This window comes from Choristoneura fumiferana, chromosome 19 (assembly GCF_025370935.1).
Source record: "Choristoneura fumiferana chromosome 19, NRCan_CFum_1, whole genome shotgun sequence".
Taxonomy (NCBI): domain Eukaryota; kingdom Metazoa; phylum Arthropoda; class Insecta; order Lepidoptera; family Tortricidae; genus Choristoneura; species Choristoneura fumiferana.
Genome location: NC_133490.1, coordinates 5,041,084 through 5,057,517, shown reverse-complemented (window position 1 = coordinate 5,057,517; position 16,434 = coordinate 5,041,084). Strand labels below are relative to the sequence as shown.

At 42.0% G+C, this 16,434-nt stretch overlaps 1 protein-coding gene across 11 annotated transcripts in view; it reads left to right on the top strand.

Moving 5' to 3' along the window:
- The window catches only part of bt (projectin protein bent), a 123,495-nt gene that overhangs the window by 57,304 nt on the left and 49,757 nt on the right, over positions 1-16,434 (top strand). For all 11 annotated transcript variants that reach the window (XM_074102716.1, XM_074102713.1, XM_074102712.1 and 8 more), the window contains 19 exons: positions 411-568; positions 976-1,117; positions 2,222-2,361; positions 2,885-3,119; positions 3,493-3,699; positions 4,290-4,453; positions 4,733-4,868; positions 6,298-6,422; positions 6,817-6,973; positions 8,075-8,272; positions 8,982-9,241; positions 9,926-10,076; positions 10,816-11,097; positions 12,060-12,200; positions 12,648-12,806; positions 14,144-14,282; positions 14,815-14,978; positions 15,391-15,704; positions 16,091-16,250. In XM_074102716.1, coding sequence (XP_073958817.1) covers positions 411-568; positions 976-1,117; positions 2,222-2,361; positions 2,885-3,119; positions 3,493-3,699; positions 4,290-4,453; positions 4,733-4,868; positions 6,298-6,422; positions 6,817-6,973; positions 8,075-8,272; positions 8,982-9,241; positions 9,926-10,076; positions 10,816-11,097; positions 12,060-12,200; positions 12,648-12,806; positions 14,144-14,282; positions 14,815-14,978; positions 15,391-15,704; positions 16,091-16,250 — 3,432 coding nt within the window. The remainder of the gene's footprint in view (positions 1-410; positions 569-975; positions 1,118-2,221; positions 2,362-2,884; positions 3,120-3,492; positions 3,700-4,289; positions 4,454-4,732; positions 4,869-6,297; positions 6,423-6,816; positions 6,974-8,074; positions 8,273-8,981; positions 9,242-9,925; positions 10,077-10,815; positions 11,098-12,059; positions 12,201-12,647; positions 12,807-14,143; positions 14,283-14,814; positions 14,979-15,390; positions 15,705-16,090; positions 16,251-16,434) is intronic.

Sequence of the window (16,434 nt, the reverse complement as noted above, 5' to 3'; positions counted from 1 at the left end):
AAGAACTGGCCAGCTTATACTAAAAATGAATTATATTTATAGGTGACCAGAATTCATTTTAGTATAAGGTGGCCAATTCTTGAAGGGTGGCCAGTAATTGACGATTTACCCTATTCAGGAGACGATATTAAATAATACACACAGGTTGGCTTGTCAAGAGTAACTGATTTATTAAACAAATAGATCTACTCTCATCTTCTGATTACTTGAGTCCCCTACATTATCTAGTTACTACGACAGTGGTCATCCATACACATATTAAGAGGGAGCGGTCTGGCGGTTTGTGACACAAGACCAAAATAATTGCAACACGTGCTCACAACAGTGGCGCCCCACACTCGTCATTTTTGTAATTTTATCGAAACAAATTATTTTCACATAGCACAAGTAAGGTACATTGTAAATTACAGACAAATCGGAGAAGCCAGCCAACGTGGAGGTGGCGGACCACGACAACCAAAGCGCGACGGTCAAGTGGGATCCGCCGGCCAACGACGGCGGGGCTCCTATACTCAAGTACATCGTGCAGAAGCGGCCTAAAGGCGGCGATTGGGAGCCCGCGCTTGAGGTCAGTACCCTAAACATTACTCAGTATAGTACTAACACTAGATTGTTTTATGTATCGTCCCCGTACAGCGAAAAGTCACCAAGTCCCAAAATCTCGAAATTGACTTTTTAATGCAATCGATATTGATTTTTTTCTGCGAATTTCAGTCTTATTGCTATGTCAATAAGAGCCATAGATCCAATTTTAAAAAGTTAGGAAAATCATTACTTGTTGTTTTTGCTCATGAATTGAAGTGAGAATTTATGAGACGTAATGAATTTAGACCCAAAAAATGTAGGCCAAATTGATTAGTTAAGTCATTTTAGTTATTTTTGCCATATCCAGTTATGTCTGTGAACTTAGTTACCCAACGATTGCAGAATTTGTTACGGTTAAATTTTTAACAGAAACTTATTTATTTTATCCAGGTGCCCGGCAGCGCGACGTCCGCGAAGGTGGACGGTTTGCCCGAGGGCAGCGAGTACGAGTTCCGCGTGATCGCCGTCAACAAGGCCGGCCCGTCGGATCCCTCCGACCCCACCAAGATGACCACCATCAGGCACAAGGCTTGTGAGTATCAGACGCCGTATTGTCTAACGCGCTGACGTTCGCCGTCGCATTCGCCATCTCTTTCTACCCTGTCTTATACCATGTGATGAAAAGGGTGTCCATATCGGCTCGCATACTTGTTGAAGGTCGGAATGTAATGTTTGTGTCAGAATGATCGTTTGTCGTAACTATTTTTTTCTGTGAATCCAATAATTGTTCAGAATTGTTATAAATCAAACCTAACCAATAGTTTTCTATAGGATGACCATTTAAACATTAAAAAAAAGGTTGTTTTTTTGGAATCTTTTTGTATTTTTTATTTCAATTCCAAATTGTTACTTATGCCGAGGACCTGGGTTCGATTCCCAGTGCTGGTCTTATTTTTCTGGTTTTTCTGTGCATCTATATTTCAGTTTGTATTTTCAATTAAAAAAAAGGTTTCAGTTGGAAAAAAATGTGTCAAACGATGATTCCGACAAACATTATGATATGACTGGCAAAAAGTATGCGAACATTGGCGCTCTCTTTCGGTTCCCATGCCTCGGGAGCTGACTCCGAGATTTTGTTCGTGTGGGAAACGATGAATGAATTCCCCATTTGAATTAACATCCTGCGTGGGCGATCATGCCCCTTACTAATACAGATCTGTTCAAATTTCTGATTTGACCACTTCCCTGCAACATATCGATCAGTATTGTTTTTTAAGAAATATTCCCAATTCGCCGGATTCCTGTTCTTGTTTCGTCGGATTCTTGTTTTTTCGGAAATATTAATATGCAATAAAATTAGTTAAGTAAAGAAAGCATGTGGTTATATTTTATTATTGTATGAAATACTTGTATTTTATGCCAGTTATCATTTTGATTTTGACTTTGACTTTATGTTACCTAATTATTAAATTTACTAAGTAATAAATAAATATTTTTAATAATGTATCGAAATGTCTGCCGTAATATTTCTGTAGTTTTCCTTAATAAAAAAAAACTGGCGAAACAAGAATCCCACGAAACAAGAACCCGTCGAAACAGGAATCCGGCGAATCGGGAATATTTTTTTACTTTAGTGCTCTAATTTTGTTATTGATAAATAAATAATATAGACTGACAAACATAACGTTGTGCGCAGTGAAACCGCGCATCGACCGTACCAATCTGAAGGCGCTGGCGGTGCGCGCCGGCAAGCCGATATTCTTCGACGTGAACGTGAAGGGCGAGCCCGCGCCCAAGGTGCAGTGGTTCCAGAAGTGGAAGGCTGATGAGAAGGAGGTAAACAGTATTTTCATGCATGAGTCTATCTTCCCAAAATTACCTTAGTCTGTCCCTTTTACTTAACGATTTTTTCTAACACATTAAAATCACAGCGTAGCTTCTATATGGTTAGCGGAAGAAAATAATAAGTAAAGATAATACGGTCAAATAGCGATCTTTTTCTGTCCTTTTATTAGTTGGGTTTGTTAAATTTAGTGTAGGTAAACTTATGTTTGCGTATAGTAAGTCATTGTTATTTACATACATTGATGAATTATTTACAGTCAGTAATAAACCATTCATCGTAACTGATCATTGCATTTGGAAAAGGCTATTTAGAAAAAAAAAACCTTTTTATAAGCAGTAACAGATTTGTAGTCTCTGTTAAATGCAACGGAGTGAATTTTGACAATAACCCAACTTACCAATTCCCCAGAGAGTTATCAATAAGCTCTAGTGTAGTAGGAGAAGTCTATCCTATCTGTTTATTTTATGTTAAGCTGTGCAGCGTAGTAAGTTCAACACCGAATCTTGACTACAGGTGACAGAAAACGTCATCAACGTAGATTACAACACCAAGCTGGACATCAAAGAATCCGTCCGTGCCATGACCGGCACCTACCGTATCGTGGCAACCAACGAGCACGGCAAAGACGAAGCCGACGTCGAGATCACGGTGCTGTCCGCCCCGGGCAAGCCCGGCGGGCCGCTCAAGGTCTCCGACGTCACCAAGAGCGGCTGCAAGCTGGCCTGGAAGAAGCCTGAAGATGATGGCGGTAAGTTAATAAATAAATATCACGGGACAATTCACACCAATGAGGGCTATCGTTTTTGTCTCACTAGATGGCGCACTGTTGCGTGAGGTTTTTAAGTGTGGCTTTCAGAGTCTGTTATTACGGGCGTGAATACAAAGTTTAGATTAAAATCATATTTAATACACCTTAAAACCGTACCATAAAAATATCGAGCAACCAGTGTTGCGTAGTCCCGTTTTGTTCGGAAAAAAGGTACCGGCTTGGGTGGTTATATGAATGTCTCGGGTGAAATGGCTCGTTTTATGCTCTCGTTGTACAATCTACTATTGACTTTGAGGCTTATGTCCGACATTGGGTAATGATGATGATCCTAAAATTTACATTTATCTTCCAGGCAAGCCAGTAACGGGCTACGTGGTAGAGAAGCTGAACAAAGCTACCGGCCGCTGGGTGCCGGTTGGCAAGACTGACGACACTGAGATGGAAATCAAGGGGCTGCAAGAAGGCGAGGAGTATGAGTTCCGCGTCAGGGCCGTCAACGACGAGGGCGAGTCCGAGCCGTTGAAGACTGATCACTCCATCGTCGCTAAGAATCCTTATGGTGAGTCGTGTTACAGTGTGTGATGAACTAGGACTTGTTTTTACGGACGTGGATGGGGAAGGCAAGTGTGAAGAGATCACGCCTTTTTATTAACTCCTGTTGTTGTGAGGAATTTTTGTCTTAAACAATGTGTCAACAATTGGGTTTTTCCAGGAAAAAAAAACTTCTATTTAGTACGTTAAATAGAAACAAATGTCAATGCGAAAAGCAGGCATTGTTTTTAGGGTTCCGTAGCCAAAATGGCTCAAACGGAATCCTTATAGTTTCTTCATGTTGGTCTGTGTGTCTGTCCATCCGTCCATCCGTGGCTTTACTCAGAGACTAGAAAGCTGAAATTTTGCACGGATATAAATATGACCAAATACGCCGACAAAATGGTGAAACAAATTGAAAAAAAAACTTTGTAGGGTAAGTACTTCCGAAAGACGTAAAGTTTTCTCGTCTTATAGTGTATCGTTGGGTCTTTTGAAATCATAGGAGGATTTTCAAGACGATTCTTAGGTTCAGTGATCTGTTTGCGAAATATTCAACTGTAAAGTGCAAATTTTCATTAGAATCGAGATTTTTTAATAATTTTGTTTGTCTCCCAGACATTCCCGGGAAGCCGTCAGTACCAGTCATCGAGGACTGGGACGTGGATCGCGTGGACTTGACCTGGGAGGCGCCCAAGAACAACGGCGGCGCGCCCATCACTGGATACGTCATTGAGAAGAAGGAGAAGTACGGCTCCTGGCAGGAGGCCTTAACCACCACGGTAAGTTGATCTGGTGCAGCACCATAGGAACTAATACCGTATTTACCTTGACATAATGTTCATAAAGTTCACTCGGAAAAATTATCTATTTTGAGGTATGAGTTTTTTTTTAATTAATATCTGCCGCAGTGGAGCATGAATAAATATCTAATAATCCTACCGGCGGCTCTAGAAATAGATTTGTATCAGATACCTATTTTTGCTCGCTTTCTTGCGTCAGATATTGATGCTGGCCATAGGGAATATGGAAGGCCATATTGACTTATATCGTTTGTCCAGACGCCGGAGTGCAAAGCCCGCGTGCCTGATCTGAAGGAGGGCAACACGTATCAGTTCCGCGTGCGCGCCGTCAACAAGGCCGGCCCCGGCGAGCCCGGCGAGCCCACGCAGCCGCACGTCGCCAAGGCCAGGTTCCGTGAGTATCACCACCTGAACCAACCCCTAATGAAATCTGCAACTGGACTGGACTGCATCAAAATGGGCCAATCAACTTTTTAATGTAGCTGGTTGTCATGGCAACGTCCCCCGAGTTACTTATTAAACCCCTGTTTCACCATTCATTGATTAAATCTGACGGATAATTGTGATGCCGTCTATGTTTGTTTTATTCGAATAGACGGAGACGGCGTCACATTTATCTGTCAAATAAAATTTATCAATGGGTGGTGAAACAGCCCCTTAAAGTATGATATTATGGGGTACAAAGCCACTATAAGTTAGGAGTTGTGACAGTTTTAAGGCAGTTCCTTCATGGCTCATCTCCTAAGCATGTAGTATACATTGCTACCATTTTTCTAAGAATGCGTATCACTAATATCTCCTCAGTTACGGGATAGAATAACATAACACTAAAAAAAATAAAAAATTGAAAATACAAACTGGAATTTCCGACACGAATTTCCCCTATGCACCTCATATCTCACCTTGTTTGTTTCTTACTTAGTCACTTAAGCAGTGACGCTAGCGACATCTATGCCGTTGCTACGGCAAATTCGTGGAAATTCGTGTCGGTACCGTTGACCATCAGTGGTGTAGCGGTATAGCACGCGGTACGGATTACCGAGGACCTGGGTTCGATTCCCAGTGATGGTCTTATTTTTCTGTTTTTTCTGTGCATCTATATTTCAGTTTGTATTTTCAATTTAGGTTTTACGGGATGACCGTAAAAGTAAAAATTTGGAATTGAAATAAAAAATGCAAAAAGATTCCAAAAAACCAATCTTAACACTAAAAAGTTGATTGACCCCTATAATCATGTAAAGAACTGAAACGTTGATGGGGAAAAAGGAAATCGAGATGAGAAGTGACGGTGATAGGTCAAATTTGTTCTTGTAAAAATAATATTTTTTGCTTGTAAACATTACGATAATTCATCGATTTACAGTTGAAATGAGAAAAGATTTTCCGTGTCAAAGTTTTTATTACATTGAAATAAGACTGATTTTTACTTGGCCTGTGTAAAAACTTTTTCACTACATCTATAACTCATTCATCTACATGGAATTTCAATTTTTCAATTATTTTTTACTCCTTTCCCTTTTCGTCACTTTGCAATATTTTAATAGGATATTTGACTGCTGTCAAACTGGTTCACTCCTTTGGCTCGTGCTGAGGCTGAGGCACCGATTTCAAACTAGTAGACAATTAATGTCATGGTTTTGGTAGTCTTTGATTGTGTTAGCTACCCTATTTATTCTCCTCATTTATCTATCATTTGTCGATTCGTGTGTTAGAGATCGCTTAACGATATGAATAACCCCAGCTATTGGGAACGTTTTTTCCTGTAGGTAGACATTATTTTTTTTGTATATAATAATAACAATCTTTTTAATTGTTTTCCACAGTTAAGCCATGGATCAACCGCGACAAGATGACGGCGGTGCGCGTGCGCGCCGGCACCACCATCAAACTGGACGTCGACATCAAGGGTGAACCGCCACCAACCAAGACTTGGACCTTCGCCAACAAGGTAACCTGTCACATGTCAACTAATATTTACGATGCAATTTGCACAACATTTACTGATAAATTAATTGCTGACAATTTTAGAGTTTCCAGACATGTTAATTTATATTGTTCCGAAACAAATTGCATTTTTACTTGCTAAATCTTTAAATGGCAGGTCAGGTTAGACTTTTTCAACACACCCTTTAAATGCTAGGTTAGACATTTTTCACAAGTTCGAAATCCAAAGGCGCAAAACTATTATAAAGTTGCGTAGTTTTCTTTTAAATGCCTCTATCCATCGGAAGACAATTTTGTCAGTGTCTAGGCTGGTGGGTTTTTGTACCTACGCTAGAAAATTCTCGAAACCGTAATATGAGAGGTAACGAACACGTATGAACCCTTTGACCTCTTCCCAGACTTTGGAGTCGGGCGAAGGCATCAAGATAGAAAACGAGGACTACAACACTCGTATGACGCTGACAGAGACCTCGTGGAAGAACACCGGCGTGTACACGCTGAAGGCAGTCAACGACTCCGGCGTGGATGAAGCGACTGTCGAGATTACCGTGCTTGGTAAGTACTAGAGACATTTTGAACAGGAGACTATCGTGAGACACACATCACACGCAGATGGCGATTCGCGTTGCTCTATCAAAATACGAATTAGCCCGAAACATGTCGTGCTAAACTCGATTTAAGACGTGACTCATCCGGATTTGTTTCATTAAATACTAGAGAAATTAACAGTCAGTTGCAGGTGGTAGGACCTTGTGCAAGGTCCGCCCGGATTGCTACCACCTTCTTGTTCGCTAATCCTGCCGTGAAGCAGCAGTGTTTGCACTGTTGTGTTTCGGCGTGGAGAGTAAGACAGCCGGTGAAATTACTAGCACTTGAGGTATCCCATCATAGGCCTCTAGGTTGGCAACGCATCTGCAATCGCCCTGGTGTTGCTGGTGTCTATGGGCGGTGGTGATCTCTTACCATCCGGAGACCCACTTGCTCGTTTGCCATCCAGTCGAATAAAAAAAAAGTCACCGCTCCCACAGTTCTACATTTGCTGAACAGTGACGAGCGCAGCGTAGGACGTCCACCAAAGAGAGGACCTGTGACCATATCGTTTAACATCCGACCATTCACCATATTTTTCTACCTTCATTCCATATCTACCGTGTGATAGAATGAAGTGATGAAAACGACCGTGATTCCGAGTTCGTTAGACAATAAGACCACGGGTTCATGGTGGATGCAGGCCGCTTCCAACCGAAGCAACTGGAGGTCTATGGGGGAGGCCTATGTCCAAATGTGGTCGCCCTATGGCTGATCCGATGATGATGATATTGATGATGAACACTATGCCTGCCGGAGATGATGATTGCTTTGTATTTACTTAATTATTTACCAATAATAAATTACACCACACTTTACCCCTAACTATCCCCGTAAGCCCTAACTTAAAACCTAAAATTGCTAAAAGTGGCTCCGAAGCGGTAACGTTTCGTGTGCTCTGCCTACCCCATTTGGGAATACAGGTTTGATGTTTGTTTGTGTGTAATAAATTACAGAATTAAAGTTATAAAACCAATACCCCCTGTTATCCCTTATCCCTTGTTATGTTCCTTTATTATTATTGTTGTTATATTTATAGGTCAGCTAATTTACCTAATATGTCCACAGACAAGCCAGGCAAACCAGAGGGTCCACTCGAAGTGTCGGACGTGCATGCCGACCACGTTAAGTTATCGTGGAACAAGCCGAAGCACACCGGAGGCTTGCCTCTGAGCGCGTATGTCGTAGAAAAGATGGACACGTTGACTGGGAAGTGGACGCCCGCCGGCACTGTGGATCCGGATAAGACTGACGCCACTGTTACTGGTAAGCTATGGCTTTTCGTCTCGGCGTATATACCTCCCGCTGCAGGGCACAGGCGTCCTCTCCGAACGAGAGGGCTTGGGCCGTAGTTCCCGCTCGGACCCAGTGCGGGCTGGGAACCTTTCAACAGGTTTCCTCTGAGTTTTTCATTCACCGCAAAGCTCATGGTAAATTAAAAATGTAATTTCACACGTAAAGTCTGAAAAACACAGAGGTGTAAGTCCGGGCTCGAACCCACGATCCTTTACTTGGTTATGGTTTTTAACTGAATTTAAACCTGCTTTTAATATTGATATCATCCGGTACCATCACATTTCAGTATGTGATTTAGTACCGTAAATTATAGTACGTACTTTCTGAAATGTCCACGAAACAAGTAGAAACAAAAAAAATACGATCCCATCGATTGATGAGTAACACAATTTTCCTGATTACAATGCATAAAGGTCTCTACCGATTACACTGTATCATAATTAACATGACCGCAATAAGCAAAAATATATTCTTTGTATTGAAAAGTACGACCACCAACCGTCGCCGTTGCGTGCCATACATGCGCGCTACATTCCGTGCCTGACACGTTCCTATTACGGTCATAATATGATACGGTGTTGTGGGTAGCGACCTTTGACCTACGAATGACACACACGGAATATAGACTATGGCATCTAGTGCTAATGGCATTTCAACACCGAATTGTCTTCTCCAACAGGCTTAGAACCCGGCCACACTTACCAGTTCCGCGTGAAGGCTCTCAACGAGGAAGGCGAGTCTGAACCCTTGGAGACCGACCACGGCACCCTGGCCAAGAACCCGTACGACGTGCCCGCGGCCCCCGGCCTGCCGGACATTGTGGACTGGGACGAAAAGAGCGCCAAACTCAAATGGGAGCCCCCCATCAGGGACAATGGCGCCCCCATCACTGGATACATCATCGAAATCATGGACAGGGATAGAGGAGAGTTTGTTAAGGTGAGTTGAAGTATACTCGTAATTTTTTTTGTTGACAGTTTTCAAAGGCATAGTAGGCAAGTGGACCTTTTTTTTGTCAATAAGGATTTTCACAGAGGTCAAATATCGCTAGATGGCGTTAGTATCGTGAGGTCCGTTTCACGTTTGACGTTTGCTTGCGATTGGCTCATTTAGTTACTTAACCAATCACGAGCAAACGACAAACGGAACTCACGATACTAACGCCATCTAGCGATATTTCACCGCCGTGAAAACCCTCATTACACATAAAAGGATGAAGATTTAGCTAGTAAAAGTTCTGCTTTACGTCATGCTGTGTGCCACTTTAGCACGGCGTGAGGTCAACGGCCCCGCTCACGAACTTGAACGCGCGTCATCTTTGTAATTTTTTAGGGTTCCATAGCCAAAATGGCAAAAACTGAAACTTGATAGTTTTGCCATGTCTTGTCTGTCTGTCCGCGGCTTGGCTCCGTAACTACAAATGGAAAAAAAAATTTTTAGGGTACCTCCCATAGACTAACCCTATATTTTGGGGTATCGTTGGATAGGTCTTTTAAAACTGAGACGATTTTTTTATTTAGTGATCGGTTTGCGAAATTTTCAACTTTAAAGTGCAAATTTTCAATAAAATCGAGCTTGAGATCGAGATCTAGGGGTGAATAACATCATTGTTTAACATTCCAGGCCGCTGAGATCCAAGGCAACATCTGCCAGGGCACAGTGCCCAAGCTGGAGGAGGGTAATCAGTACCAGTTCCGCGTGCGCGCTGTGAACAAGGCCGGACAGTCTGAGCCTTCTGAGAACACCAACTGGCACACAGCTAAGGCGCGCTACTGTGAGTTTACTACACTATTGCTCTCCAACCCAGCTTACACTCACTAATATATACTCAGGGGCACAAAATTTGGCCCACTCCTCATACAAAACTGCCTACCTATTACTATTACTGCATAGATTTGAGGGCCAGGTTTTTTGTAAATAAGTTGTTCCTTATCTAAATCATATCATTGATAGGGAAAATTATATTATTATTTACTAACACAATCGCGACTTATCACGCTAAACAGCGAGTAAAAAAAATAGACAAAACAAAAAAAAGTTAAAAGTCATAAGTCATAAGTCATTTATTTGCAGAAAATAGTATACAATAAGATAGTGGATTGGAATAATAATGACACAACTATTTAAAGTTATTGTTATTCTTGTTTTTAGGTAAAAAAAAGTTTTTAGGGTGAATCGTCAACTACTGGCTACTGTTCAATAACTGGCCACCTCACACTAAAAATAAATTCTAGTTAGGTAAAAATAAAATCTGGTTAGGTATTTATACCTATACCTTTAAATATAATTATTTTTTAGTACAAGGTGGCCAGTTATTGAAAGGTGTCTAGTAATGGACGATTTACCCTATGTTTACACACAAAACTGTATACGAATCGTGAGCATTTTATGAAAACGAATTTATATAAATTTCGTCGTATTGCAATACAACGTGTGATATATAAGACAATATGTAAATATTATGGATTAGGCATTTTTTACCCACGACTACAAGTAACTCCTTTTCTCCCCAGTGAAACCTCGCATCGACCGCACCAACCTGAACCCAGTATCGGTGAAGGCTGGCCTGCCTGTCTCCCTGGACGTGAAGGTGTTCGGCGAGCCCCCGGCCACGGTCAGCTGGTGGTTCAAGGGCGAGGAACTGAAGACCGGAGACAACTTGGAGATCATCAATGTGGACTACAACACCAAGTTCTTGATGACGAAGAGCAAGAGACCCAACACTGGGAAGTACATCATCAAGGCCAAGAACGAAGTGGGCGAAGATGAGGCCGAAGTTGAAATTACTATTCTTGGTAAGCTGTAGTATATTGTGATTTTTATCGATTTTTTACGTATCTATATTTCGTTTTGTTTATAGTATTAGGAAGAAGGTAAGCGATCTTGATGTGTCTTTTTATTGAAAAACACTTAAAAAATAGTAATAGCAAGCCATAGCGGGGCTTCGTCGATTTTCTGGCGGGCCGCTTTTGCCTTGATACAATGCAATAGGCACGCAGGCCATACAGCACGGAGAATGGATGGCCGTTGAGGCCGAAAAGTTCTCAAATGGACCACGGATCGGCAAGCACAGCGTAGGACGTCCTGATGGATGGATGACCCGTTTAAAGCTGCGGGTTCACGGTGGATGCAGGCCGCTTCCAACCGAAGCAACTGGAGGTCTATGGGGGAGGCCTATGTCCAACAGTGGACGTCCTGCGGCTGAGATGATGATGATGATGATGACGAATTCAATTAAAAATAGCCGTGAACACTTTTCGATAGGCGGCTATCATAGGCGTGTTTGTAAATAAATAATATTTATTAAAAGGTATGTCTCACCTGGTTATCAGATGGGTGAAGGTCGATCTTCACCGGCTCTTAGACCATGAATCATGTTTTTTTCATCTTATTTTGTCGGATAAGTTCGTATTTGTCTTGCTTTCTCAGACAGCTTCTGTAAACTCCAGTAAGCTAGTTGAGTAAGCAACATATATACGAACTTTTAGGACATAACACGATGGCAAAACATTATTCACTACACGTGTACATGTTTTCTATTTTGCGTAATCCTAACTTACAGTTCAACTAGATAACTAGAACATTGAAGTCGTTCGGTATTCATCGTCTTTGTTTTTCTGAAAATTGAAATGGGTAAGAAAAAAAAAACTATCTTTTGTTTCGATTTCCGAACTACATCAAAAAACTGGTATAAGTTTACATTGATTAAGTTACACCAATATAAAAAAATTATAACATTTTTTTTTAATTCGTCCAGGCAAGCCGTCCAAGCCCAAGGGTCCTTTGGAGGTGGCAGATGTCACCAAGAACGGCTGCACGCTCACTTGGCAGAAGCCCGAGGATGACGGAGGATCGCCCATCGACTATTATGAAATCGAGAAGCTCGATCCGCTTACTGGTAAGTTTGGACACTTAATTTTCGGCGCCACATAAATCCCACTGCTGGGCACATGCCCCCTCTAAGAAAGAGAGGGGCGCCGTAGTTCCCACGCGGACCCACTGTGATTTTCACACACACCCAATGAATTTCTTTGCAAGTGTGTACCTACCCTACCCTATGTTTTCTCACGATGTTTTCGTTACCGTAAAAGCTCATGATAAATTTCAAATGTCGCACATAAAACTCGAAAAAGATAGAGGTGCGAGCCCGGGCTTGAACCCACGACCCTCTGCTTGAGAGGCTACCTCGTCCCACTAGGGTCGTCTAGTTTTACATTATTTTGATTTCCTTTATTTTTGTAATCGAATCTTTTTTTTCATTAGGTAATAAATAATGTACTATTATAATGTTTTAAATTTTTCGTGACTTTCAACTCTGCGTGTGTAATGTACTATTGTTTCTCAGGGCAATGGATCCCGTGCGGTACGGCCAAGGACTGCAAGGCCAACGTCACCGGGCTGCAGGAAGGCAAGCCGTACAAGTTCCGCGTCAAGGCGGTCAACAAGGAGGGCGAGTCCGAAGAACTGGAGACTGAGAAGCCCATCATTGCTAAGAATCCCTTCGGTGAGTTGAGGTTTGATGAACGGATAGCTATAGCAGATAGATATCGGATAACTAGTTTCAGACTTCTTCTTCTTCTCTTCTCAGTCGTACACTCCTGACGGAGTGGTCGTGGTTATGGATTGTCTTGTAGATTGGTTGCGGCTTTTGCGAGACTTCTCCATCTCTCTCTATTTGTGGCGCTGCGCGCACACTCAGTAAGGGAACACTTTGTGGAAGATTAAATGGAGTATGTCTGTCATGGTGTTTTAGACTAACGACGTTTTATTTGCGCGTATAAGCTTTAAGCGGGTGTACAGGTTTTTTTCGGGTTCATATCGGCTCGCATACTTCCGAAGTGCGAATGTAATGTTTGTCAGAACGATTGTTGGTCATAACTCTTTTTTCTCCGAATCCAATAATTGTTCAGAATTGTTTTAAAACAAACCTAACCTAACCTATAGATTTCTATAGAATGACTATTTAAAAATTTCAGAAAACTGTAAGGTTTCACTGGGGAAAAAATATGACAAACGATGATTCGGACTAAAATTACGGTATGACTAGCGAAGAGTATGCGAACTTTGGCGCTCCCGTTTCCTTCGTACGTTGAGCATGCAGTCAGAAGTAAAAGTAGATGAGTAGTTGCGGTTCTCAAAATAAATAAATATCATAGGACACTTGACACCAATTGACCTGAAACTATAAAGATAGGCAACGGATAAACATACTTATACAAGATAAATAACATACTTAAATACATATTAAGAGTCGCCAGAGTACGCTCGCCGCTGATCGCATTTTCATACAAAAGTAGTTTCGTTCTAATTTGCAAAAAACACACTGAAACAAAATAGAACTTTGCGACTATAATGGGAGCAGCTATTTTGATGCTTATAACTAGTTTTCGTTCATATTCAATGTGACAAAATAAAATCACATTAATTTTGTGTTTTGTATGAGTTTTTTTCCGTTACATTTTATTTCAACCAAACCTAATTATAAGCATCGTAACAGCATTATAGTTGCAAAGTTGCGTTTTGATCTGTAGTGCTGCTTGTAAATTAGAACGAAACTACGTTTGTATGGGGACTCTTAAGCATCCAAGATCTGAGAACAAACATTCGTATTATTCATATATGTGGCGCGGCCGGGAATCGAACCCGGGACCTCAAGCTTCGTAGTCAGTTTCTCTAATCACTTGGCCATCCGGTCAAATAATAGTCAAATAATCCAAACACTCCCTTATTACCAGGCACTGGCAGTAGAGTATTGTGTATATCATTTTGAGCATAGTAACCGCTCATCCACTTCTGCTGCTGACTGTACAAGACGTGGGCTTATGCTATTTTTTTTTCCAGACGAGCCCGGCAAGCCTGGCCGTCCGGAGCCCAGGAACTGGGACAAGGACTTCGTGGAGCTGGAGTGGTCGCCGCCCAAGGAAGATGGCGGCGCGCCCATCACTGGCTACATCGTGCAGAAGAGAGAGAAGGGTGGCAGGTGAGGCATGGAGCGATACGAAAGAGTCCTGTCCCTGCGAGACCATGGTCAAAGCTTTAAGAAAGAGACAAGTTTTGTGTTATACCTATAGTTTACACGCTGCTTCGAACGCGTAAATCATTACATCTAGGAGTTGAATTGGATTCGGATTTTTTTGTAAATTACCATGAGAATTCTCAGTTACATCGTGGTTTTCATTAAAATACTACTCTGTTATATTTCATAACTCTAAACATAGCGGTTGGGATTTCGAGAATGAATGAGTGGGAATAGCGGGCTACAAAGTAGCATATCTGTTATTCCAGATCTCCAGCTATCTATATTTGTAGCCTCTACAGTATACAGTACCGTACAGGCCGCTCCCAATGTATCTAATGTAACTGTAAAGTTACCCTGTTCTAAAAACTATGTTTATCTATTTATTCATTATCAGTAAAATTCAAATACGTCTTTAAAAAACACAATTATCACAACTACTTAGTGATTTTTGAATGTCGTCTTCGTCGCTTCTCTAAAGTGACTTGTTGTCCAGGTCGTGGCAAGACTGCCTGCGCACGAGCGGCGACCGGCCGACCGGGCGCGTCACGGACGTGGAAGAAGGCCACGAGTACGAGTTCCGTGTGATGGCCGTCAACAAGGCCGGGCCGGGAGAACCCTCCGACCCGAGCAAGTCCGTCATCGCCAAGCCGCGATTCCGTGAGTAAACTATGGGTTTCTTTATTATAAGCTATGTTGCACGGAGAGCTTGCGATAAAGTCATAGATGTCCGTGAGATGTCATAGTTTTGATGTGATAGTCAGGCGACTAACTTTATCCTCGTGCAGCCAAATGTGCAATAGAATGTTCACAACAAGCTCAAGGGAATTATGGACCTTTTTTATTCTTTGTATGATGGGCCTCAGAAGATATAAGAATTATTTTTGAACTTTCTGCTAATTTTCTTGCGGCGCATTCTTCTTAGCAATTATGGTCCTTCCCGAAAGCGCTGATTATATAAAAAAGTGACATGTAAAAATGCCATTTGCTGCCTACTTACAGAATAAACCTTTTCGAAGTTATTTTCCATTATATCAATTTTAATTTATATTTCAACTTTTCTTATCTACAGTGGCGCCCAAAATCGACCGTAAGAACCTTCAAAAGCGCAAGATCAAGGTCGGCGAGGCTCTCAAGTTCGAGGCCGACGTCAAGGGCGAACCCGAGCCAGCCATCACTTGGACCCTCAACGGATCCGCCCTCAAGCCTGAGGAGCGCCTCAAGATTGAGAACAAGGATTACCACACGTCGTTCGCGCTCCAGAAAGTAACTCGAGCGGATAGTGGAAAGTATGTGGTTACTGCGAAGAATGACTCCGGCACTGATACCGTGGAGATCGAGGTGGCGGTTGTAAGCAAGCCTGCCAAGCCTAAAGGACCTTTGAAGGTTTGTATTGAAGTTTTTTTAATAGTTTATAACTTCATCTAATATCAAATATGATTTAATTTTGATGAAAGATGAAATAAGCTGCCGTTTGAATTCATATTTTTTGATCTAGCCCCAAACATACGTATTTATGTAGATGTTGCTTGAAACAGAAGCAAATAATTCAAACTCAGATTTGTTCGATAACTTTTGAATATACTTACGAACTTGCATTTAATTTTTAGTAGTCTTAAGTCTATCCGAAGAAGTAACGTACTGCAACTTTTTTGGTATTTAATATTGCAGAAGTCTTTACAAATGATGCACGTTTCATGCGGCACCCACCCGCCACTAGAGCCATATTGAACAACCAGAGTCTCTTTAAATCCTAACTCTTGCCTTCTCAGGTATCAGACGTGAAGGCAGACGGCTGCAAGCTGAAGTGGGAGCCGCCGGAGGACGACGGCGGGGAGCCCGTGGAGAGCTACGTGGTTGAGAGGATGGACACGGACTCTGGTCGCTGGGTGCCGGTGTGCACCACCAAGACTCCAGAGGCTGATGTTACAGGTAAGTCGAACTTTTCACATTTGCACCATCTGCTCTAGCTACGATACCTTTCCTAACTTTTATGTTTATAATATTAGTACGAGTATGATACCAATGAGGGTTTGTGTGTCAGCAGGGCTACTACGAAACTCGAAGTTCGTGTAGTGTGGTCCCTCTCGCTCTCTAAGTAGTATAAGTGTCAGAG